General features: G+C 39.0%; 1 protein-coding gene across 2 annotated transcripts in view; it reads left to right on the top strand.

Moving 5' to 3' along the window:
* Positions 1-26055, top strand: part of LOC125451719 (serine/threonine-protein kinase OSR1-like) — a 163307-nt gene that overhangs the window by 105963 nt on the left and 31289 nt on the right. For both annotated transcript variants that reach the window (XM_048529252.2, XM_048529253.2), the window contains exons 9-11: positions 3654-3702; positions 15726-15791; positions 21387-21509. In XM_048529252.2, the coding sequence (XP_048385209.1) occupies positions 3654-3702; positions 15726-15791; positions 21387-21509 (238 nt within the window). The remainder of the gene's footprint in view (positions 1-3653; positions 3703-15725; positions 15792-21386; positions 21510-26055) is intronic.

Genomic DNA, 26055 nt, shown 5'->3' with positions numbered 1-26055 from the left:
AAAGTGAATTTGTATCTATTGTCTGGAATAGACTGACAAAATACGACGTAGATCGAGAGTTTAAAAAAAATCAGGTCAAACTAATTTGAGAGTTTTGCCTGTTTCAGATTTGGGGAGATAGCATACTAAAATCTTTAAAAGAAATGGTGATTTCCCATTCTATTAGAATGGATCTAGTTGTCACCTTTCCCTCTCTTGCCCCCCCCTCTCCCCTCCCTTTCATAAGGGGAAACTGTGTGTTTACTATAATGAAACACTGGTTGAGACTAATTCGTTAGCTCTTCAGTGCTGGATAGGTACAATGAACAGAATGGCCTTCTGTGCTTGGATTCTGTAAAACTTACAATGTTCCTGGCCTTTGTGGTGCTTTGGTGACAGCTCCAGAAAAGACAGTTAATTATTATTATGCTTGTTATTGTCCCAAGCTTAGGATTACTCAAATTCTCAGTGTTTGCCATTTCAATTCTCGTGAAACCATAAAGCATTTGCACTTCTTTTATGGAAGTTTTAAAAGCTTTTTTTTAATGGATTGACCTGTAAACTATAATTCATGGTTAGAAATCCAGTTGGCTTTGTGTAAGAGTTATGTTGTTGAACATTCTGGAACAATGCACTAAAGCTCATGCAGCATCCTACTTTTGTCAAAGGTGACCTTTTACTGTAGGCAGTGTAATCATCAACCTGACCCAACGGATTTGTAGAGATTCCACCTCTGCATTTCTTTGTTCATTTATTCATGATGGTCTTTTAAACCTATTTGGTAAACTAGCATCAGGTGTAATGTGGAAGTACCACTCAGTTTGTTGAAAAAAGTCATGGAAAAATTAGGTGTATGCACCATCTAAGGAGTATGAAAAAAGCACTAAGTTCCATAAATAGCTTATAAAAATGAAATATTTTGTTTACCAGAGATCTGAAAGATGCAAAATAGAGGGAAAAACTAAGTACATCAGTGAACACCTTACAAAAGGTCATTGATCTGAAAAGTTAACTCTTTCCACATTTGTTGTCAGGCTTCCTGAGCTTTAACAATACATTTTTATTTTACTTTGGTAGCTTTTCTTCTGTTTATCTCTACCTCCAACCCTGCTTTCTTTATTTTTCCATGTGTCTCAATCATTTTGATTGGTACGGATGAAAGATTTTTCTTGTGTGCACTATTTTGAATCCCATTTTAGATATTTTCTAATAAAATCTGGACAAGTTGATTACACACTTTTGCAGAAACTGGGACTTGAACTCAAGTCTCCTGTTCCAGGAAAAGCCACTACACACCACAAAGTATTTTTGATTATCCTGTTCAGATGTCTTATGTCACATCTCTAGAGCAGATGGGATATGAACCATGCCTCCTAGATGAAAGGCAGGAACACTACCACTGGATCACGAGGCTTTTATAGGTATATGTATTCAACTAAATTGATATTTATTTCGCACCTCTGGAACAGATGGAACTTGAATCTGGCCTCCTTGGTCAGAGATAGGAATATTACCACTGCCAAAGAAGAAATCCCATCATGTCTTTTATTCAAGTGCCGCCTTTGTTGTGCCACTTAACTGTTACTGATCCAACACTTGTAAAGTTACGTCCTACCTTTCTATTTCCTGTATTATAATTTGTCCCCTAGCTTTTGAGCTTCATGTCTGACTAACCAATTTGCCTGGATCAACTTTATCAATTGTTTATGTCCGTTTTAAAGTATTCGTGTATATCTATGTTGAGAATGAATGTAGTCATCTGTCCTTCAGTGAAAAGAAAGTAAACTAAGCAATCAGCTTCAGCAAACCTGAGAAACGCCTCCAAAGTTGTTATATTTAGCCTTGTGTCTCCAGTATATTAACCTGATCGTGTTTGAATTAAACCATCTTGCTGTTCTTTAAAGTCACCGGAATATGTACTGATTCTTCACTGCGTATTAGAAGAGAATATATTTGAAATATTTTGAAGATGAGGCATTTCCATTGCTTTTGTCAAAATGAGAATTTCCCTGTGCTGCGTGGTGATTTTTTTTTTTGCAGGTTTGTTTTAATGCGTGGACATCCTCCATTGAAGGGATGTCTTGTGCTGACTTCAGCTGTTTATTTAGTCAGTGATGCATTCTGCTGATTACAATGCCTTCCAATTGATTTTCATGATTACACAAAATGCCCATATTTTAAAATTCTCTCTTGAATTGCACACAGATTTTCTAAATCTGATAACAAAGACCATGTCAAATTTTGAAAACTGACAAGATTTTCTCTTGAACTAAGATTATTGATCCTGTATAATTCCTTTCATAATTTTCCCCATTCTTGGTGCCTGTTGACAACATCTGTTTGAGTTGTGAAAACTATTGGAGTATTTCCCTTTGGTTTTCCGCAGGGAAAATCATGATAAAGTTCTTAAATCACCTATTTCCTGTCGCTGTGAATATACTTCCCGGTGACTGCCTGTAGATCTTGCAGAGGAACCTCTGACATGGTTTTTGTTGCCAGACAAAGTGGGAGATCTGAAACAGATGTCTTCACGTCTATATAGGAAGTGAGCAGATAGTGTCATATCTCCTGTGTTACTCTGTACCTTTATGATAGTGGTTATTCATCTCAAAGATCAACTACCCTTTTGCCCACTTGGTGTTAGAATTAAATACTGTCAATGAAAATTTCCTTGATCTTGATTCCTTCTATGCTGAAACTAAACTGACTTCCAGAGATAATACTGGCAGAAATACAGGAAAAACCTAACTGCATCTTTGGAGAGAAGGTTTGTTTCAGGCCAATTGACTCATCTGACCTTCATAAATATACATGATCTACAATTTGTGGATAATCATAATATAATCTACTATGCACCAAATTTGCAAACCATTCTTTATTATTTTTAATCTTTGAATAGAAGATAATTACATCCCCCTTGAATGTTGCTGAAACAAAGCCCTTCAAACAATATCTAGCCAGCTAAATATTCCACCACACATATATGTTGAAGGATAGATTGTAGAATTTTTTGAAGACTTCCTGTACCTTTGCAGCCATCCATCTCAAAGCACCGTCTTTGAAATCCAAAATAGTATTAATTCTGGCGTTTCAATTGTCAGCAAACACTGACAGTACTTGACAACCAAGACCCCTGCAATTCAATGGAAATCCTACTGCATGGCATATATTTTGACATCCACTCCTGTATTTCTGTTGTCTTTGTATCACAAATATGTAAGAGCACCAAAAAAAATTTCAACACCAGTGCCTTTTGGTACATCCTCTGGATTCAATGGGTGGGCAGTGGATCAAGCACCAGTATCATACTTGTAGCTAGCCTGCTACAGACAAAATTCCCAGAAAGTCATGACAGGATATCCTGTCTAGTTGGCTGAAAATCATTTGAGGTTTAGGAAGTTCAGTGAACGCTCAAATGCCTAGCAATCAAAGGATGGACAAAGGACATTGTTGGAAAGTGCTCTGAAGCTCTCTTTGAAATGCGGCAGTGTTGACCTTAATGATTATCTGGCATGAACAAGCCAAACTAACTTGTGTTCTCTAACACAAATGAATGTGGAAAATGTTTACCATGCTTGAGGCATGCCTTTTGCTAATTGACCAGTTTCAGCAAATCAGGGAATACCCAATATTATTGTTTATCTCTCCTAATTGGTAATTTTCTTTAATTTCAGGCCTACAGCAGCAGAATTTTTAAAGCACAAGTTTTTCCAAAAAGCTAAGGTAAACTAGCAAATCTGTATTATATCTGTTTACTAAACATCACAATTAGGCTGGCAAATGTTGATTTTTTTTCTTTGCAGTTTAATGAATGAATGTAGCATTATGATCCAGAGCTGACAGTAACACTGATAAGCCAAGTCTCAGTGAAACTTGATTTGGTAGACCAAAAGTTTCATTTTTGCACTTTGGTTAACATGATAGTCAGTCACCTAAAATTTTCATACAAGGATTCCACAGTAATGTTAACAAAAGAACTGGAGGTCTTTTGCGCAGAAATTTAAAAAAATTTGGAGAAATGCTAATGTAAACAATAAACATAATTTTACTTGATCCAAGTAAAATTATCAGTCTGCCTCTTTGTTTAATTTCTTAGTCAACTGATATGGGCATAAGTGTTTCCATTAGCAACTTTCTCTCATGCCTTTTTCCATCTTTCCCCAAGCTGCACTGCCACAGGATTTTCTCACTGCTTCCCTTTTGAAACATCCTGGGGATTTTTCCAGTTAATTTGACTTTTTTTTTTGAGCTGTTAAGCAGCATGTTTGACATAAATTCCTTTTTTGGATTTAGCCCCCTCCAGTCATGAAAACTCAAACTTGTCTAGTAATTTAGCATAAGTCTCATGAGTTTTTGGGAATGCAGTTGTGACCAAATTTTTAAATAAAAATTATTTCAGACATTTTTTGTTTAGAAAAAGTAACCTTTACAGGACTGAAAACCAAAAATTTATTCATCTCTACTTTAGACCCCAAATTCCTAAATAATAACATAGTATAAGGTTTCAATACCGTAGAAATAATCAACTTTTCTCACGTATTAAAGGGAAGAAGGTGTTGCTGCCAAAATTGGTCTTTATTGCCTGTCATTAATTGCTTTGAGAAAGTGGCCTCATCAAACACTCTTTTCATTCATACAATTTTGATAGGAATTTCTAGGATTTTGGTACAGAAACATTGAAGAAAGAGGATATGTCCTCAAGTCCAGATGTTGTCTGTCTTGGACGAAAACAAGCAATGATGATCTTGTGTGATGCTTGCCTTTCCTCTTTTGGTAGACTGTTGATTTGGAAGGTATACTTGCAAAGGTCTGGTGAGTTGGAGTATGGGAGAAACCTAGCAAGTGATGTCAGTAACAGCTTCTATAAATGTGTATATAAAGAAAGAGGAGCTAAAATTTTCTAAGTAAGTTAAAATGGCCATTTTAAGAGTTGAAACTAGAGAATTAGTAATAGGTAAATAGAAAATAGCAAAGGCTTTGAACAATAATTTTATCCTCCTACACAGTTTAAAAACATAAAAGACATCAACAGGCAGAAAAGAAGGAAGATGTAAAACAGCTTCAGAAAGATTTAGACAGACTTGGTAAAGGGGCTCAAGTGTGGCAGATGGAATATAGTGTGAAAATGAGACTTTGGAAGGAAAAACAGATGTGCGGAGTATTTATTAAATGATAAAACGTTGGCTAGTGAACAAGTACAAAAGATCCGAGGTATCTTTGTCATTAAGTCACTGGAGACTAACATGCTGGAGAAGCAAATCCTTAGGCTAATGGAATGTTGGCTTTAATTAATGAGTTTTGAGTATAGAAATAATGAAGTCTTGCTTTGACTCTATAGCAGCTTTGTTAGACTGGACCTAAAGTATTGTGTGCAGTTTTGGTCTCCTTATCTTGGAGGTATTGTCTTCATGGCAGATTTACAACAAAGATTAACCAGATTTACTTGTGACTTTGTAGGATGGGCTAAACTGAGCCTGTGTTCCTCAGAATTTTGAAAAATGAGGGGTGATCTTATTGAAGCTTACCAAGAACTTAAAGGAATCATCAAGGTAGATGCAGATAAGATGTTCCCTTGGTTGGGAAGTCGAGAACCATGGAACACTGTTTATAGCTAAGTGGGATGCCACTTAGCAGGACTGAGATGAGACGTTTTTATTCAAGAGTTATGAATCTTTGGAATTCTCTTTCCAAGAGGGCTGTGGAAGTTCAGTCTTTGAGTGGAGTTAGAACAATGGTTGATAGATTTCTGATTACCAGTGATCAGCATGGCATGAGTCAAAGACATTGGTATTCGATCAACAATGGTCACATTTAATGGCAGAGTGGTTTAGTTGGGCTGAATGGCCTACTTCTGATCATGCATTCCTCACTTGAAATAATCACTATAGCTAGAGGGGGGACAAAAGGGAATGTAAATGCGCTTTAATACTGACATGTCCCTGGATCTGATCATCTGCATTCTTTGGCCTTGAAAGAAGTTGTTGGAAAGAAAATGGATTGGTTGTAATCTTGAAAAATTCCCTACATCCTGAAAAAGTACTGCGGCTTGAGAAGATGCAAATATAACTCCTCTCTTCAGAAAGGAAGGAGACAGAAAATGGAAGATTATAGATCAGTCAGCCTAATATCTGATATTACACTGTTGCTCAATCATTATTACCATGATAGGAACAGAACAATTAAAATATCATAATGCAATTAGACAGCATGGTTTTCTGAACGATAATCATGTTTGACACGTTTGAGGAGATTACAAATGATTTGGATAGAGTGAAATCAATAGATGTGTATTTAGCTCTTCGAAAGGTACTTGAGAACGTGACACACTTAATTTGCTACACTAGATGAAAGCATGGTATTGATGATCTATTTGGTTGAATAGAGAACTAGCTAACTGACGGAACAAATTTGCAATTAATGGGGCATCTTCAGTTTGGAAACTATAACAATTGGAATGTCACAGGGATCACTGCTGGGACCTCAACTATTTACAATATATATTAATGACTTAGACAAGGGAAATGACAGACTGTATTGTAGTCCAGTTTCCTGACAGTACAAAGCTTGGAGGAAGATAAGTTGTGAGGAGGATACAAAGAGGGTGGTAATAGAAGATTTGAGCATGGATCCTACTGCATACTTTGCTTCTGTCATCATGAGAGGAATGATCCAGACATTATAGTTGAGGAGGAATAAAGTGACACACAAGATGAGATAAATCTGATGAGCCGAGAAATATTAAGAGGTTTAGCAATCTTGAAATTGGATAACTTACCAGGCCCAATTGAAATATATCTGAGAATGCTAAGAGAATGAAGGAAACAAATAACAAAAGCTCTGTTATGATTTTGTATCCTTTCTGACTCTGGTGTGTACTGAACATTTGCTGACCTTGAACTTGGTTAACAAAGGAGAAAAGTGGAATAAGTAATTTTAGACTAAATAAGGTAACTTCATTGGTCAGCAAGAGTTAGAAAGAATTCTAGGAAATTCTAAGCAGTTTAGAAAGGAATCAACTAATGAAGGTTGGACAGCGTGAATTTACTGAGGAATATTTGTAGCCAACTGACTTGAAGATTTTGAGGTAACAAGGACTGTCAATCAGAATTATGCATTTGATGTAATCATCCAGATATTGGTAAAAATGTTGAGAAGCTCTCAGCAATTTTATCAGAAAAGAAGAGCAAATTGAATCTAAGCACAAATAGCAAGGTGGATGTAAAATTGACTGGTGGGAGGAAGCAAAAAATTGTGGATTAAAATTTATTTTGGTGGTCCAAAGGTTGATTTTGGAGGGATCCTGTAGCGCTGTCACGCTTTTAATGATATATCATGCTCATGAGACTTAAATGTAAGGGGAATGATGAAGAAAATTTAGTCTTTATGAAAAGTTAGTTGTGTGGCTGATGGGAGGAAGAAAGCTGCATCTGTAAGAAAATTGGTTAAGTATTAAGAAAAAATGGCAAGTCTGCTTAATCTACAGGAGTGTGAAGAGGGACAAATAAGGCAAGGAAATAAGCAAGAAATGGTAGAATACTGAAAAGTAGAGTAAGTAAGGGTCATTTGAATGTATCTGCGTAGATCCGTGAATATAACTGAACAGGTTCATAAGCAGTTAACGAAGTATATGGGATCATTTTAGTTGAGACAGAAAATATGAGAAGCAATATTCCACTAGAGCTGTATAAAGTAATTTGAGAAAATAAATAAATAATTCGTGGAGGAGCACAGCAGGTCTGGCAGCATCTGTGTATACCATCTAAGATATGGTGCAAAAATTAACCAAGGCTCCTTTAACAGCTCCTTCCAAACTTTTGATTGCAATCAACTAGAAGGGCAAAGGCAAAGATACATGGAAACACTTCCAACTGTAAATTGTCTTCTAGTCTATTCACCACCCAGACTTGGAAATAGATCAATGTTCCATCAGTGTCATGTGGGCAAAATCTTGAAGTCTGTCCCCAACAGCATTGTGGGTATTCCTTGCACGAGATGGATCGTAGCAGTTCAGTAGGATAGCTTGCCGCCACCACTTTTTTTTTTCAGGAAACTAGGGTTGGACAGTAAATGCTAGTCCAGCCAGCAAAAGTCACGTATATGATTTTGTTTAGAAAATAGCGAAGTTTATTGTATGTGGACTTGAGATCAAGTAGCTTGCAGATCCATTATTGAGTGGACCATGACATTTTAGTTAGCTGCCTATTATCGAGAGCTGAAGACATGACCCCCGCGCCCCCCCCCCCCCCCCCCCCCCCCCCCCCAAATTGTGGGGTAAAGGGTGGGAGCATTGAGGACCAAAATCAGAGAGATGCAGTATGGTGGGGCACCGTCTGGATTTGGAAATTACATAATAAGGAGAGGCAAACCAATTGGACAGTTTGATTTTTTGGTCCATCAGCATTTCGGATTTAAAATTCCATGTTGATCTGTAAAACGCTGAGTCACTTTGTTATGGAGTAGAAAGTAACATCTGGTTTAACAACAGATACTGATGGGAATCAAAATTGTTGCTGAAAATACTGATCCATTTGAGATGTAAATTTAGGATTGTTCTCACTTAGCTCCAACCAAAACTACAGACTAATCCCCTCACATTTGCAAGACATACAACAAAGCTAACCAATGCTCCAGTGATGATCTATGGTATTTATGTAGTTAAGCTCGAATACAGTGGCAATTGGCAATTTTCTCAGCAATTGCTTTTATTATTCATAGTATATGGATGATGCCAACTATGACAGCATTTATTTGTTCTTCCCTAGTTGTCCTTAGGAAGATCGTGGTGAGCTGCCTTCTCAAACCTCATTAGTCCATTTGCTACAGGTAGATCCACAGGTTCGTTGGGGAGGGACTTCCAGGATTTTGACCTAGTTGTGTGTGTCTAATGAGAGCGCAGCCCTCTGGTCTGCTAAGTCTATGGGAACTTTATTTGTGTGGCTAATCCAGTTCAGTTTCTGGTCAATGGCAACCTCCAACCTATTGAAAATGGGGGAATTCTATTGAAGCCAAGAGTTGATAGTTATGTTCTCATTCAAGATAGTCATTGCCTGGTACTTTTGTGATGTCAGTGTTACTGCTTTGAAGATATTAAGCAGGGTTCTTCACAAATTTATTTAACACCCTGCTGTGCAATGAACATTGACACCAAGCTGTACTGTTAGCCAAGAACTGTGAAATGAGTTTTTCGCAGGTGTGGTGAACCATAAGTTTCTTTGTTTTAATGCATTATCAATTTGGGTAATTAAACTAATTCTGAAATTCCTTGCCACATCTTTGTGTTGTATTTTGTGGGGATTTAAAAGTGGTGTGTACTGTAAATGTGGCCTTTCCTTCAAGTATCTTGGCTTAGAAAGACATGTTTTTAATTTACTTAGATACCTTAAATTTATAATGGAGAAATTTCTATTGTTTCTGCATAACTGGTTTTGTCATTGACTCCCCCATGACAACCTTGACCTTAGAAGGCGACAGATTGTGTTTCACTAGACTATGGTTCTAACTGCATCATCGTTTTATTTCTTTTACTGTTTAATAAATCTGAGTTGCAGTGTAAACTTTACAGCACAATTTTTGTTTATAACCTCACAGAATTGTACAGAAGAGGCCCTTCAGCCCATCAAGTCTGCACTGACCAAAAAAAGCTGAATCTGTACTATGTCCACATTCTAGCACTTGGACCCCAGAGCCTTGTATGAAATAACGTTGAGTGCTCGTCCAAATATTTTAAAGTTTCCCATCTCAACTCTACTTCCCAGCAGTGTATTCCAGATTCCTACCACATCCTGGATGAAAGTAGTTTTCTTCAAATCCTCTCAAAACCCCCATCCTTCACTTGAAAATTAAGCAGCCTTATAAAGGCCCGACAACTTAAAGGGCACAGCTTCTTATCCACCCTGTCCATGTCCCTCATAACTTTATACACCTCAGCTAATTCCCTCCTCAGCCTTCTCTGCTCTAAAGAAAACAATCCGAGCTTATGCATAGCGCTCCATACCTAAAATGCTCCATCTGAGGCAACATCCTGGTGAATTTCCTGCACAATCTTTCCAATAGAAACACATCCTTCCAATTAATACACTGACCAGAACTGCACACAGTGCTCGAGATATTGCCCAACCAAAGTTGTGTTCAACTCCAATATACCTTCCCTGCCTTTATATTTTATACTATGACTGATTAAAGACACATGCCACCTTAACTGTCCTATGAACCTTCTGGCATAAGATCCCTGTGTTGCTCTGAGCTTCCTAGTGTTCTCTCATTCATTTAATGCTCTCTTGTCTTGGTACTTTTTCCCGAGTGCACCTCTCACTTTTCAGGATTAAATGCCATCTACCACTGATCTGCCTATCTGACCAATCTGTTTATAACTTCTGTAAACTAAACAAAGAAACCTACAGCACAGGAACAGGCCCTTCGGCCCTCCAAGCCTGCGCTGGTCAAGATCCTCTGTCTAACCTGTCATCTATTTTCTAAGGGTCTGTGTCCATTTGTTCCCTACCCATTCATGTACCTGTCCAAATATATCTTAAAAGACGCTAACGTGTCTGTGTCTACCACCTCTGCTGGCAATGCGTTCCAGGCACTCACCACCCTCTGTGTAATGAACTTTCCATGCATATCTCCCTTAAACTTTCCTCCTCTCACTTTGAACTCATGACCGCTAGTAATTGAGTCCTCCACTCTTGGCGGGAAGGGGGGGAAGCTTTTTGCTATCCACCCTGTCTATACCCCTCATGATTTTGTAGACCTCAATCAGGTCCCCCCTCAATCTCCGTCTTTCTAATGAAAATAATCCTAATCTACTCAACCTCTCTTCATAGCTAGCGCCCTCCACACCAGGCAACATCCTGGTGAACCTCCTCTGCACCCTGTGCAAAGCATCCACATCCTTTTGGTAATGTGGCGACCAGAACTGTACACAGTACTCCAAATGTGGCCGAACCAAAGTCCTATACAACTGTAACATGACCTGCCGACTCTTGTACTCAATACCCCGTCCAATGCAGGAAAGCATGCCATGTGCCTTCTTGACCACCCTATTGACCTGCATTGTCACCTTCAGGGAACCATGGACCTGAACACCCAGATCTCTCTGTTCATCAATTTTCCCTAGGACTTTTCCATTTACTGTATAGTTTGCCCTTGAATTTGATCTTACAAAATGCATCACCTCGTGTTTGCCCGGATTGAACTCCATCTGCCATTTATCTGCCCAACTCTCCAGTCTATCTATATTCTGCTGTAATCTCTGACAGTCCCCTTCACTATCTGCTACTCCACCAATCTTCGTGTCATCAGCAAACTTGCTGATCAGACCACCTACATGGTCCTCCAGATCATTTACGTATATCACCAAACTAAGGTCGTGTTCCTCACTGTCAACTACCTGGCCAATCTTTGTGTCATCTGCAAACTTAATATTCAACCCCTTCCCGCCCCCCCCCCCCCCAAACATTTCCCATATTGTTTTTGATAAATAAACGCTAAGGCGTCCAGCATTCACCCTTGTGGTATACCACTCGACACCATGTTGCAGTCAGACAAATTGCCTTCTACCACCACCATTCCTCCACTAAACCAATTTTGGATCCATTTTGCCAGGTTGCTCTGGATCCTTTGTCATGTGGAATCTTGTCAAAAGATTCAATGAAATCCAGAAAAAAAAGTCACCCTCTTGAAATATTCAGTTGTTTTTCCGCATGAGATCCTTTTGGTAAAACCATGCTGACTATTCAGATTTAAATCTTGCCCCTCCAAATTGTAATGAGATTCTCTCCAATAGTTTACCTAATACTGATGTGAGACTTATTTGTCTATAATTCACTGGTTTCTTCCACCCTTGAAATGTGGAACCATTTGGCTATCCTCCAATCCTCTGACAGCTCCTGTGCGGCCAGACAGGAATTGGAAATTTGGGACAGAACCCCTCTAATTTCCTACAACACGTCTGGACTGAGGATTTGTTCATTTGTAAGCCTGCTGGAGCCTCCAATGTACCTACTTACTCCTTGCATCAAACTACACAAGAATGACAATCTCTCTCTCTGAATTCTGTACCTATGTCACCATCCTCCAAAACGAAGACTGATGTGAGGTGCTTGATTAACACCGTACTGGTGTTCCCTGGTTTCCAACACATGTTGCCCTCCTTGGACCCAAATGGGCCCCAATCTTTCCCTGGTTTTTCTCTTTCCATTGATATACTTATAGAATAACAGGGTGCTCTGTTTCTTTAGCTGCCAGTGTTTTTTCCCCATACCTGTTTTGCTCCTCTAATTGCTTTAAGTTCTCCCCTTGATGTCTTCACTTTTTATACCTGTTAAAAGCCTCTCCTGTACTACTTATCCATGTTGAGCACCACATCCACATTCATTCCCTTCCTGCTACACCCCCGACCAAATCCCCACACTTCATTCTGCTGTAGATTTACCTCGGAATGCTTGATTTCGCTCTACTTTGGCCCTTGCCCCAATCCAAATCTTTTCATTGCAGACCCAGATTCCTTTTATGTAAACTCATAATAACTATTGTGTCTAAACGTGTATGTATCCCTATCTTTAAAATCAAAAGACGGATGCAATATGAAGAGGTCCTAAATTAATGCAAGGCCGTCATTAGCCCATTTTGTTAGAGGATTATGTAATTTTGGGAACCACGTGATTGAAAAGTTGACACATATAATGAAGAATTAGAGATAATAAAATGCAGAGCTGGATGAACACAACAGGCGAAGTAGCATCTTAGGACCACAAAAGCTGATGTTTTGGGCCTAGATCCTTCATCAGAAAAAGGGGGATGGGGAGAGGGTTCTCAAATAAGGAGAGTGGGGGAGGTGGATCGAAGATGGGTAGAGGAGAAGATAGGTGGCGAGGAGACAGACAAGTTAAAGAGGCGGGGATGGAGTCTGTAGAGGTGAGTATAGGTAGGAAGGGGATAGGTCAATCTGGGGAGGACGGACCGGTAAAGGGGGCGGAATGAGTTTAGTAGGTCGGCAATGGAGGAGTGGCTTGAGGTGGGAGGAAGGGATAGGTGAGAGGAAGAATAGGTTAGGGAGGCAGGGACGAGCTGGGCTGGTTTTGGGATGCAGTTGTGGAGGGGAGATCTTGAAGCTTGTGAAATTCACATTGGGCTGCAGGGTTCCCGAGCTGAATTTGAGTTGCTGTTCTCTCAACCTTCAGGTGGCATCGTTGTGGCACTGCAGGAGGCCCAGGATGAACGTGTCATCTAAGGAATGGGAGGGGGGGGACCGTTGAAATGGTTTGCAGCTGGGAGGTAGAACATAGAACATTACAGCACAGTACACGGCCTTCGACCCTCGATGTTGCCCCGACCTGTCGTACTGATCTGAAGCCCATCTAACCTACACTATTCCATGTACGTGCATATGCTTATCCAATGACTACTTAAATGTACCTAAAGTTGGCGAATCTACTCCCGTTGCAGGCAAAGCGTTCCATTCCCTTACTACTCTGAGTAAAGAAACCACCTCTGACATCTGTCCTATATCTTTCACCCATCAATTTAAAGCTATGCCCCCTCATGCTCGCCGTCACCATCCTAGGAAAAAGGCTCTCCCTATCCACCCTATCTAACCCTCTGATTATTTTATATGTTTCAATTAAGTCACCTCTCAACCTTCTCTCTAATGAAAACAGCCTCAAGCCCCTCAGCCTTTCCTCGTAAGACCTTCCCTCCATACCAGGCAACATCCTAGTAAATCTCCTCTGCACCCTTTCCAAAGCTTCCACATCCTTCTTATAATGCGGTGACCAGAACTGTACACAATACTCCAAATGCTGCCGCACCAGAGTTTTGTACAGCTTCACCATAACCTCTTGGTTCCGGAACTCGATCCCTCTAATAAAAGCTAAAACACTGTATGCCTTCTTAACAGCCCTGTCAACCTGAGTGGCAATTTTCAAGGATCTGTGTACATGGACACCGAGATCTCTCTGCTCATCTACACTACTAAGAATCTTACCATTAGCCCAGTACTTTGCCTTCCGGTTACTCCTACCAAAGTGCATCACCTCACACTTGTCTGCATTAAACTCCATTTGCCACCTCTCGGCCCAGCTCTGCAGCTTAACTATGTGCAGTTGTTTATTGCGAACTGAGTAGAGGTGTTCTGCAAAGCGGTCCACGAGCCTCTGCTTGGCTTTCCCCAATGCAGAGGAAGCCACAACGGGTGGCGGATGCAGTATACTACATTGGCAGATGTGCAGGTGAGCATCTGCTTGATGTGGAAAGTTGTCTTGGGGCCTGGGATGCGGGTGAGGGAGGAGGTGTGGGGAGCAAGTGTAGCACTGCCTGCAGTTGCAGGGGAAAGTGCCGGGTGTGGTGGGGTTGGAGGGGAGTGTGGAGCGGACAAGTGTGTCCTGGAGAGAGTGGTCTCTCTGGAAGGCAGACAAGGGTGGGGATGGAAAAATGTCTTTGGTGGGGTCAGATTGTAAATGGCGGAAGTGTTGGAGGATGATGCTTGTATTCGGAGGTTGGTGGGGTGGTATGCGAGGCTGAGGGAGATTCTCTTTTGGCGGTTATTGCGGGGACGGGGTGTGAGGAATGAGTTGTGGGAAATGCGGGAGACATGGTCGAGGGTGTTCTCGACTACTGAGGGGGTGGAAGTTGCGGTCCTTGAAGAACGAGGACATCTGAGATGCACGGGAGTGGAATGCCTCATCCTGGGAGCAGATGCGGTGGTGGTGAAGGAATTAGGAATAGGGGATGGAATTTTTGCAGGAAGGTGGGTGAGAGGAGGTGTATTCTAGGTAGTTGTGGGAGTCTGTGGGCTTGAAATGGATGCTGTGGGAGTCGGTTAAACACAGTGAAGAATTCCCTGATGATACCTGGTACAAAAAAGCAAAATTGAGTGTAATCTTTAACCCAGAGGTGACCAGAATGTTTGATTGTAACTCCAACTCTCCATTCTTATGTTATTCTGAACATCTGTCTAAAAGTAGCCTATCAATTCAGTGCAGTTCAAAAGAAAAGCACTATTTGCTCATGGCAAGCAGTGTTTGGTAGTGTAATCTTAGTTTAGCAATGATGTCAATCTGTTGAGATTGATTTTTAAAAATTGACTTGTATTCTGAGCGCATGTGCATTTTGTTCTTTTTCTGTCTTGCCATATGTTTGCATCACATTTTGGCTAATGTATTCCAAGGCTATTCCTCCCATTTAGATGATGATTTAGTTTGTTCACACACTCTCCCCATCTTAAAGTTTTCCCGATGACATTTTGTAAATTTCTTAGTTTTAGGTATGTGGAAATCCTGAATCCTCCCTGGTTACTCCAAATATAACTTGTCATTAACAAAATATTAGTTTCACTGTTCTGGTTTCATAATTTCCATTCAGATTCTGCTCCCAGTAGTCAGTTCATAAGCCAAACACCATTCTTGTTCCCTCAGTGTTCCCTTAATCTTTGAAAGAACTTCGTCAGGCTAGATCTTAATGTGGATTTCTTCAAACCTGGTGAAAGATGTTGTCTTCAAAGCAAATTGTTCATTATAAAATAGATTTGCTGCTTCTCAGTTAAAACCAGTCAACTGTTCAAAAAAAAAGTTGTACATATGTGATACAGGGCTAACATTATTGGGGAAAAATTGTTAATTTTTTTTTTCAAGCCAAGTTGTAAAACAGTTCAGTTGTCTGAGAGAGAATGCAAGTAATTTCTTTTCCCCAGCTGCCAAATTAAATTTAAAACCTATATGCTAACCAGAATTTTTAAACTTGCTTTGCAGAACAAGGAATACCTTGAAGAGAAGTTATTAGCTCGTGCGCCTACGATAGCTGAAAGATCAAAAAAGGTAACTTCATTCAGATGGAGTTATACCAAGCTCAATGCTGATTTTGTTTCTCTTGACAGATGCTGAGTGTCTCCAGTATTTTCTGCTTTTATTTCAGATCTCCAGCATTTGTTTTTGCTTTTCTATTATTTGTTTTGATCCTTTGGAGAAAAAGAAATTAAAAAGGAAACTTATTTGCTCGACTGAAAGTTCCAGGAGGAGGAATCCAAAGGATCTGTGATTAGTTTGAAACAGAAGTTTATGCATTTTGCACTGTTTGGCTGAATGCTTCTTCAGCAACCAATGGCATTTGAACATACCGACTATTCCACTATTCCATTTTGTAGCCAAAATAAGCTGGTGAAAATGTTTGAAGTTGAAATACTGGAGGTGTGATTCAGGATGTTCTAAGATCTTTTTCCTTTGTAGAACATTTGGAGGTATAATTTCATGAGCCATTTTCTTGTTAAATAATCCCTTTTACTCCACAATCACCGGTGCTTGGTCTTTCCACTTTTAACTATTTCAAGAGTCTTCAAATTACACATTCCCTCAAGTTATACTAGCTGAGTACTATGTCACAATGAAATCTCTTTCAATCAATTTTCTTGGCTATCAATAGCTTACATCCCAGTGTTGGCTCCGCTTAGTCTTCCTTCATAGCTCAGAACTCTTGATTATCCTTTGAGATCACAATTTTTCCAAAGCTGTCTTTAGAATAATTAAGTTTTCTTTCTTGGCATAAAATTCTGAAGGAATCTAATTCTCTCCAGTCCAAAACCATGCAGGATTTGAATTCTGTCCTATATCTGTGGGATCTTCTATTCTAATACTGCCTTCACAGTAAAGGACAGGCTACAAGGAAGAGCTTATTGTCACGTTAGTGACACCTTCTCTCACCCCCCCCCCCAATCTATAGAATTCGTTATTGAAATATAGGCTGCCTTACTTGTGTCTTAACAATTATGATCAAAGGAGTGTTTCTCTTCAGGTCCATTTGACCTTAAAAGATAGATTCGAAGATCAAGTTTAATAAGCAGTTTCAAATATTAAAGCAACCAGTTTGAAAAGCATTTTCGTTTCTCCTTTTGTGGCATTCCATGCCAAACAAATAACTTTGAATTAGCAATATCCTTACTAATTTAAATGAAATAATGTGTACCCTTCAAACATCTCCTTTCTAGTAAGGCGAATGCCAGTTCTGTTGTAAATTGTCTGATCTCCGTAATATTGCACTAGTTATTGACTTTGCTTCACCAGCTCCATCCTTTGTGTAGTGAAAGTTATAGATCCGAATGCAAAATTTTGTTTGCAGCTTAACATAAACTATAATGGCTCCTTTACAGAGCATAAACCAAGACCTAGAAGACTTAATTTATCAGAGACCTGAGTTTGATTCCAGCTTTGGGTGACTCAGTGGAGTTTTCATGTTCTACCTGTGTCTGAGTGGGCTTCCTCTGGGTGCTCCAGTTACCTCCCATGGTCCAAAGATATGCAGGATAGGTAGATTAACCATGCTATATTGCTCATAATGTTCAGGGATGTGCATAATAGGTATTCGCATGGGAAATGCAGGGTAACTTGGATAGGTTAATGGGTTAGTCTTGGTGGGCTGCTGTTTGGAGAGGTGATATGAACTCAGTGGGCAGAATAACATGTTTCTGCATTGTAGGGATTCTATAACAGCCAGTCTGTGAAATCTGTGCAGGCTCCTTAGCTAACTAGTTAATCTTACAGACTCATGGCATAGTTCCAGGTTACATGGAGACCAGTCAGTCTGTCATGTCTCTTTTGACTCTTCGAAGGTGGTGTTCACTGCCACTCTCCCACCGCCTTTATAGCCTTGCACATACTTCCTTCCTCAGATAAATCAACTCCATTCTTACACCCACCTCTCTGCATTTTTTCTCCTTCAGTTTTTATCCAGTTTCCATTTTGAAAGTTATCACTGTCCATTTCCACCATCTTAACCACTTATTCAATTTATTGAAAAAGTTTTTACTTCTGTTGCTACTGGTCCTTTGGCAAATCACTTTAAATCAGTGACTCCAGCTTGTTGATCCTTAAACCATTGGAAAAAAGTTGGTCTTTGCAGTTATAAAGAGAGAAGACAGTAAGTAAACACATTAAGTTGCAGAGGTAATGTATGCGCTGGATGTGATCTCTGAATATTTCCTAGATTCGGGAATGGTTGCAGCAAATTAGAAGTTACCAAATGTAATACCTTCCTTCCAGAAGGAGGAGTAAGAATAAACAGGAACTACATTGTTATCATCAAGTACAGGAGGCTATTATTAAAGAAGTCTTCAGAATGTGCTTATAAAGCATAGCATAAGGCAAAGCAAGTGTGGTTTTTCGAAAACAAAATTTTGTTTGAAAAATGTGGTTTGGCCCACAACTTTAAGCACTGCTAAGAAAAGAAACATTTTGTCAAAGCTTTTTGACTTGCACTCATCTGGTTTTTCTTGCAAATTGCCCTATGTGGAGGGAAAACATAATGCTCTGAGAGGTGAGTGCTAATTGGATGGCAAGAGTCATGTAGAATGTACCAGTTTGATTGAAGGTTACCTGTTAAACTTTATTTAAACATTTTAAATTGGGCATGCTGGTTCTGATTGGTCAAACCATGGCCATGAGATTTAAGCCAAAGAATTGCTGTCTCCTTTTTGTTGCTTTGAAACAGACTTAATTTATATGCATGTTCTTTTTTGTCTCCAAAGATCAAAGTCCTATGTATTTATATTCATCCTACATTGCATATAATTGTGATTGGGTAACATTTGCGAAATAATTCCAATTATGCAGACATAAATTTGGGTTTATTAGTATGGCTTATTTCTATGTACTGAAAGCTACATATCAACTACAACTGGCACTTCTGAGAAATGAAACAGTCAACATTCCTAGTTTAAAATTTAAACAAAGCTTTGCAGTCTAACTGGTGCATTCTCAACGACAATGTATCCAACTGTAAACAGATCAATGTACTTCCTCTCATGTACTAAAAATGTTCTTGTTTTAATAGATTTTTCTTAAAAGTTGTCATTGAGCGCAAGATGAAAAGCTTTGACAAAATTCTAGCACTGTAGCTCAAAAGGAAACCAATAGTGTAGAGGGTTGGTTTCCAAAGAGTATTTGAAAAGGTGCCACATGCAATAGGTAAAATAAGAGATTGTGAAGTTTGAAGTAGTATTAACCCAAAGGAAATGAGTTGAATAGAAAGTAAGATTAAACTAATCAGGCATTTTTATGTTGGGAGATTGAGAACAGCTTTGATTAGAGGGGCAGAGGATTCGGGGTTGAGGATGCGTAGATTTACAAAGCAAAAGAATTTGGCATTGCAGGGCAACTAATTTGATACATGTGCTCAGTGGGTCACAAAGCAACAGCCTACAAGCTAAAGCAGCAGCAATTAGTATCAAAAGGGAAACAGAGCTCTGTACTTAATACACATTGCATTTGAGAGCCATTCTACAGTGCAGAGAATAAATCGAGATAATGACAGCATGTAAATGAAATGACAGCATATTATTTCTGGGTACTTTAATCCTTTTATAGTTCCAGAAGAAAATCAAATTGACAAAGGTAGCCATGAGGAAGAATTCATTGTGTATGGGGACAGATGCCTGGAACAACATGTGGATCCAAGTAGGGGGCAGGCTATTTCAGATCTGATGTATAATGAAGTAGGTTTAATGAAATCATTTCAGTAAAAGATCCTTTAGGGAACAGTGATCGTAACATGGTAGAATTTAATATTTGGTTTCAAATGCGATAACTTGAGTTGGAAGCAACGGTGCTAAATTTGAAATAGGACTAATTGCATAGATATGAGCTTAGTTGACTACAAAGTTGATTGGGAGAGAAATTTAGCAGAAAAAAAATGGTTGAGTATCAAATGCAAATGTTGAAGAAAATTGTTCATGACCCACAGCAAAAATATATGTGAGCAGCAAGGACTGTAGGAAAGGGATAAACTGGCCATAATTAACCCAGGAATAGTATCAAATTGAAAGTAAAACGATTAGTGATAAACCAGCAGATTGGAAAATTTCAATGACCAACAAAAGATGACCAAGAAATAGTACGAGGAAATATTAAACTTTGAGGACAAACTGGCCATATTAAAATGGGTAGTCAGTTTGCTTAAAGATTAAACATCAAGCCTACTCGACTCATCAATGAGATGGCCGCTCTGATTAGCCTTCAACTCCACTTTCATGCCTTATTGGTATAAACACTTCATAACTGATTAAAAATCTACCTATCTAAGCCCGCAGTATACTTAATGACTTAGCCTCTACAGTCTTCTGTGGTAAAGAATTCAACAGAGTGACTACCTTTTTGAGAAAAAATTCCTCCTCATCTCTATCTTAAATGGCTGACCCTTTACTCTAAGATTTATACTTTCTAGTGCTAGATTCCCCCACAAGGGGGAACAACCCTTCCGCATTTACCCCTGTCAAGCCCCTTAAGAATCTTGATTCAAAACAGTGTTCCCTCTGTCTAAATTCCTCTGAGCCTGCACCAAACTTAATGAACGTCTCCTCAGAAGAAAACCCTGCAGACTCAGAATTGACCTAGTGAAATTTCTCTGACAATCCCCAGTGCCATTGTATCACCTTTTGAGGGAACAAAAACCATTCTCACATTCTGCATATTGTCTGACCAGTGTATTTTATGCTTTTGCAACACTTCCTATTTTTATACTCCATTCCTTCCATAAAGATCTAGTATTGTTCATCAACCACCTTTTCTGCTAAATATGTTTCTTAATCCACTGTAGTCAATCTGCATTCAACCCTATTTGTTGATCTTATTAGTACAGGTGCTTCTGACCCAAGTTTCTTCTCCTCAAACTGAATGCCAAATTCTACCGTATTTGGCCACTATTTTCTAGGGGGTCTTTTAGTATGACATATTTATAAAACCTGCCTCTTTACACATCGTCAGATCCAAAATAGCTTGATTCCTGGTTGAGTCTGTAACATGTCGTATACAGGATAATTTCTTAGAACATTCTATAAATTCTTCATCGTGGTTATCACTCTCAACTTGATATTCTCAATTTACTTGAAATTTGAAATCTGTTATGATTTATTGAACTACTTTTGTTTTACGTATTCTCATTATGTCATGATCTATTTTCTACTCTACAGTATGGTTACTGATAAGGGGCTATAGTCTATTCTCACCAGTGTTGTCTTGTTATTTCTTGCCGCCACCAATATGTATTCTGTATCTTCTGATCAATATAATTTCTTACTATCATGCATATTCCATCTTGTGCTAACAAATCTACTGTATCAACTTCTTGAAAAGTCAAATACCTACATATTTGGTTCCCAGCTTTGTTCTCCATCTTCTGCTTCAGACACATGTAACTGCTTTCCTGTAGCTCCAGTGAGAACACCTGTTTGGCAGCTCTGAAGTTTATTATCAATATCTGTACGATGGCATGATTCACGCCTTCATACAAATTGTTTCTGTGTACTTAGTGTACAATTTTGAAATGAAGTTTATACCTCTTCTTGCCAGTAAAAGAGAAATAATCAAAGATGTATCACATTTTTAAGGTGCGATCCTAACTGTTGCCTTTTTGTTTATGCTGATCAGGTGAGAAGGGTTCCAGGTTCTAGTGGTCGACTACACAAAACAGAAGATGGCGGCTGGGAGTGGAGCGATGATGAGTTAGATGAAGAGAGTGAAGAAGGAAAGGCTGCAGTCTCTCAGTTGCGGGTAAGACGTTAAGCCAAGTACAACCAGCAGCACGAATGGTTTCAGTATGCAATTTACCCAAACAAGCGTTGACTCAAAGAAAATCTCAAAAGCTCTTGAACTTGTATAAATTATATGAGAGAGAACTGGAAGTAATCTCCTGTTTCTTTTTTTTGCGCAAATGCCTTTTTTCTGGTAGTTATTTCTGCTTCACCGATCATTATCGCCAAAGGTGAGCATCAGGCAAATCAGAAACATCAATGTTCCAAATGTTTATTTTTCTACTCACCAATGGTCTCTTGCTTGCTATCTCAGTATTATTTTAAAGATGAATAAAACATTGAAGAGTTGCACAGTTGTCTCACAAGACCTCCAAGCTTAACATCCACCTTCTTCTGAAAGACATAATATTTGTTCTTGATGTAGGTTGACCACACCCAACTTTCAAACCTTCCACTCTCTACATGAGATGATCTAATATCCAATGATGGAAGAGCAAACATTTCCTACAATTAAATACTAGGAAACTACAGTTAATTTCTTTCTTGTCTATCAGAAACTACATTCCCACACTCCTATTTCCACTATCCCTTAGTCATTGTGTCAGGCTGAACAAACTGTTTGAAAACTCTGTATCTTGTTTTGGCCTGAATTAAACTCTAGGCACAACTACTTTCCACCACACAGACCTTCTGCTTCCTGTTCTACAACATCACCATCTCCTTGTTGCTGAAACACTCATTCTTTTCCTACTTCCATTCTTTATTCCAACAAACTCCAGCTGATCTTCTAACATACAGTCTCCTTGAGATCATTCAACTTCTGCTGCCCAATTCCTAACTACTATCTCCTATGATTTATCTCAGTTCTTGCCAACCTGGTTTAAAATTCTGGCTATAACTTTGTCTAATCCTATCATTTTTCATGTGCTGTGTTCCTCCAACTTTTCGCACGTTGTGCATCTCCTGTCTGCCATGCAATTTTCACTAAAGAAGATTATCTCAGTGCAACGGGACCGAGGAGTGGCGGGTGGAGTTTAATTTCGGTAAATTTGAGATGTTGCATTTTGATAAGGCAAATCCGGGCAGGACTTGCACACTGATTTTTCGGCAACACTGCCCTAACTAAGGGGATGTGGGCGCTTAGCTCCTTGAAAGTGAAGTTGTATATAGTCAGGGTGGTGAAGCAGGCATTTGGCGTGCTTGCCTTCATTGGTCAGTTCATATAGTATAGGAGTTGTTTGTTGCGGCTGTACAGGACATTGGTTAGGCTACTTTTGGAATACTGCAACAATTCTAGTCTCCCTGCTACAGGAGAGATATTGTAAAACTTGAAAGGGTTCAAAAAAGATTTACAAGAATGTTACCAGGGTGTGAGGGTTTGCGTCATAAGGAGGGGCTGCATAACCTCGAACGTTTTTCCCTGGAGCCTTGGAAGCTGAGGGGATGACATTAGAAGTTTACAAAATCATGAGGGGCATTGATGAGGTGAATAGCTAAGGTATTTTCCCCAGGGTACTGGAGTCCAAAATTTGAGGGCGTAGGTCTAAGGTGAGAAGGGAACGATTTAAAAGGCACCTGAGGGGCAGTGCTTTCATGCAGAGTGTAGTGTGCCTGGAACAAACTGCCAGAAGCAATGGTGGATGCAGGTACAATTACAACATCTAAAAGTGATCAGATGGATATGTGAATAGGAAGGGTTTAGAGGAATATGGGTCAAATGCTGACGGGACCCGATCAGTTAGGACATCTCGTCGGACGTGGACGAGTTGGAATGAAGAGACTGTTCGTGCTGAATAACTCCGACTCTTAATATTGTTTCTTCAGAGGTGTAGGACTAAATTCTGTTATCTGCTTGTGTACTAACCATTGGCCCAATTTTCTTCATGTTTATAGTTGTGTGAAAATTGATCTTCTAAAAGTTGATCCATAATTTTTGGATTTTTTTCATTAGTAAGTGTTTTAAAATTAGCATAGAGTGTACTGAGCCCGTGGAAAGTGGTCAGCCTGCCGGTGATGGGTATTTGGTCTTTGTTGTTTATCATTCGAAGTGTGATAGCTGGGGAATTGATGAAGCAGACTGCTTTGTTTCGGATAGTGTCGAACACTTGAGTGTTTTTGGTACTTGTAATGATCCCAGCTGATGTCAGTACTGAGCAGGTCAGATTCCAGACTGAAACCTGGTTTGATGGATCATATTTTGATTTTTATTTGGTTTTGACATGCTGGTCACTCAACACCAGGTTTGGTTTTAACAATAAAGTAGAACAATAAAGTCCTTTCTTTCATGAAAATAAACTAAACCATTTTCGTATAAAGCAAGTTTAAAATTTTTGAAACACATGGAAAAATACAATTCCATTCATCTCAACAGCATCTAACTATAATACTCAAAGACCAAAAAGAATTCCTTTCTCTATTCTATATAGTTTGCCATATCTGTCGCTTCAATTAAAAATGTGAATAGCCCTTCCTTGAGACTTTCTGCAGCAAAGCTTAGACTATGAACAAAAACAAAGTTGCTGGAAAAGCTCAGCAGGTCTGGCAGCATCTATGCAGGAGAAAACAGAGATAATGTTTCAGGTCCGGTGACCCTTCCACAGAACTGGAGGAACAGTTCCGTGGAAGGGCCACCATACCCAAAACATTATCTCTGTTTTCTCCTCCACAGATTCTGCCAGACCTGCTGAGCTTTTCTAGCAACTCTGTTTTTGTTCCTGATTTATAGCATCTGCAGTTCTTTTTTTATTAAAGCCTAGACTTTCTTAGCTTCAAATAGCCTTTTCAGGGTTTTAACCAAACACTTCTGATCTGGAAGTTTAAATTAAGCTGAGGTAACCTGTTTCTTAACAGTTCTAAATTATCTCCGCTCCCCTTCTCTGGAGGAATTGTTTTACATATCCAGCTTCAGCCAAGACTACTTCAAGCGTGCCGAACTGAAACCCAGTAACTTTTTTTCCCCCAAGGTATGAATGTTTCCCTGAATCGGAATAAAAAATACAGCTTCTGACCTTCTAAACTGAAAGCTAATGCACTTTACTTCATTTGCTTGTAAAGGCTTCCTCAATGAAAACAAAATTCAATTGCGCGGGTATCACACTCACTTTCCTCTTTTTCAAAAAAATTACCATGGCTACAGAAAAACCTGCTAGCTAATTAGTCAACCCATTCAGAGACATAGAATCTATTCTATGATATTCATTCAAATCCAAACTCTCAAGTTAATGACGAAATGTATATAAATCTCTTGTATCGCAAAATGCACCCATATGACACCGAGAAGTCAGAATGTGAGTTACACTTGTAGAATTCTCAGCCTGTGACTAGTTCTTGTAACTCCAGTATGGCTGGACTTGTTCATTTTCAGGTCACTGGTAGCCCCTAAAGGGAATTCAGAATGGTAATACCATTGCCTTTCTGAAATGGTTGGGGGCGTTGGTTTGATTCTGACTTATTGGAAGAATAGTCGTGGTCTGGTACTTGTGTGATGTTAATGTTGCTTGCCACCAATCAGGCCAGGACCGGACAGAGTACATTTTGGCTGTTGATTGCTTCGTTATCTGAGAAGTCATGAATGATATTGTAAATTATGCAATTCTGAGGAAAGTTCCTGATATTATGTGAGAGGGAAGGTAGTTTTGTGAAGCAGCTGAAAATGTTTAAGCCTAGAACTTTAGCCTGAACAACCTTTGCAGTCAAACTTATATGAGCACCAGTTAGTTTTAATTAATAGTCGACTGGTTAATCAGACTCTTTCATTATAAAAATGCCATGTGTCCCTTCCTACAGCAAAATGAACAACTTTATGAAATGCAAGCTGCAAAATTTAGGTTAAAATTCTATCAACTTACCTAATCACTATAAATTAGTTACAGGTTAAAGTGATGTACCAGACCAGTATATACACATTGTTTGTTGTAAACATTAAGAATGCAATCAAAAAAAGTGATAAAGGACAGTTAAATTTTAAATCAAGCACAGGGAATGCTGGCAAAATTCAACATCTCTGGTAGAAACTGTAGAGAGAGAAATGGTTAATGCTTCAAATTTAGTATGACTCTTTTGTTAGACTTTACTTTTCTCCATCACATTCTGTCTAACAGAATCCATCCTTAATTATCTCATGCTGTGCAATCTGAATCTTAGAGAATGGTTTGTGTACATCCATGATCTCCATGTGTAAAACTGCTGTTTTCAAATCTTTTCGTAGTGTGTAAACATTGAAAAATTGACAACAAACCTGCTTTCATATTAACGTTGGGACCTAGTTTATGTCAGCTGCTTGTCATATTTTGTTAAATGGAGACATAACACAGCTGTACATTTCATGGTGACTGAGTATTCTCTCATCAAATTAATTTTCTACATTAATTGTAAACGTGATTTACAAACTTACCCAGGTATTGCATTCGTTAAGCCATAATATTCTAAGATGTAAGAGCTGAAGTAGACCATTTTGTCCAGCAAGTCTGCTCCATGATCCAATGAGATCATAGCTGATCCAATAATTCTCAACCTTCCATTTCTGCCTTATTCCCATAACTATTGATTCAGTTCCTGGTTAAAAA

Source organism: Stegostoma tigrinum, chromosome 5 (assembly GCF_030684315.1).
Source record: "Stegostoma tigrinum isolate sSteTig4 chromosome 5, sSteTig4.hap1, whole genome shotgun sequence".
Classification (NCBI taxonomy): domain Eukaryota; kingdom Metazoa; phylum Chordata; class Chondrichthyes; order Orectolobiformes; family Stegostomatidae; genus Stegostoma; species Stegostoma tigrinum.
Note: the sequence above shows the minus strand (reverse complement) of the source record. Positions and strands in the feature narration are given on the sequence as shown.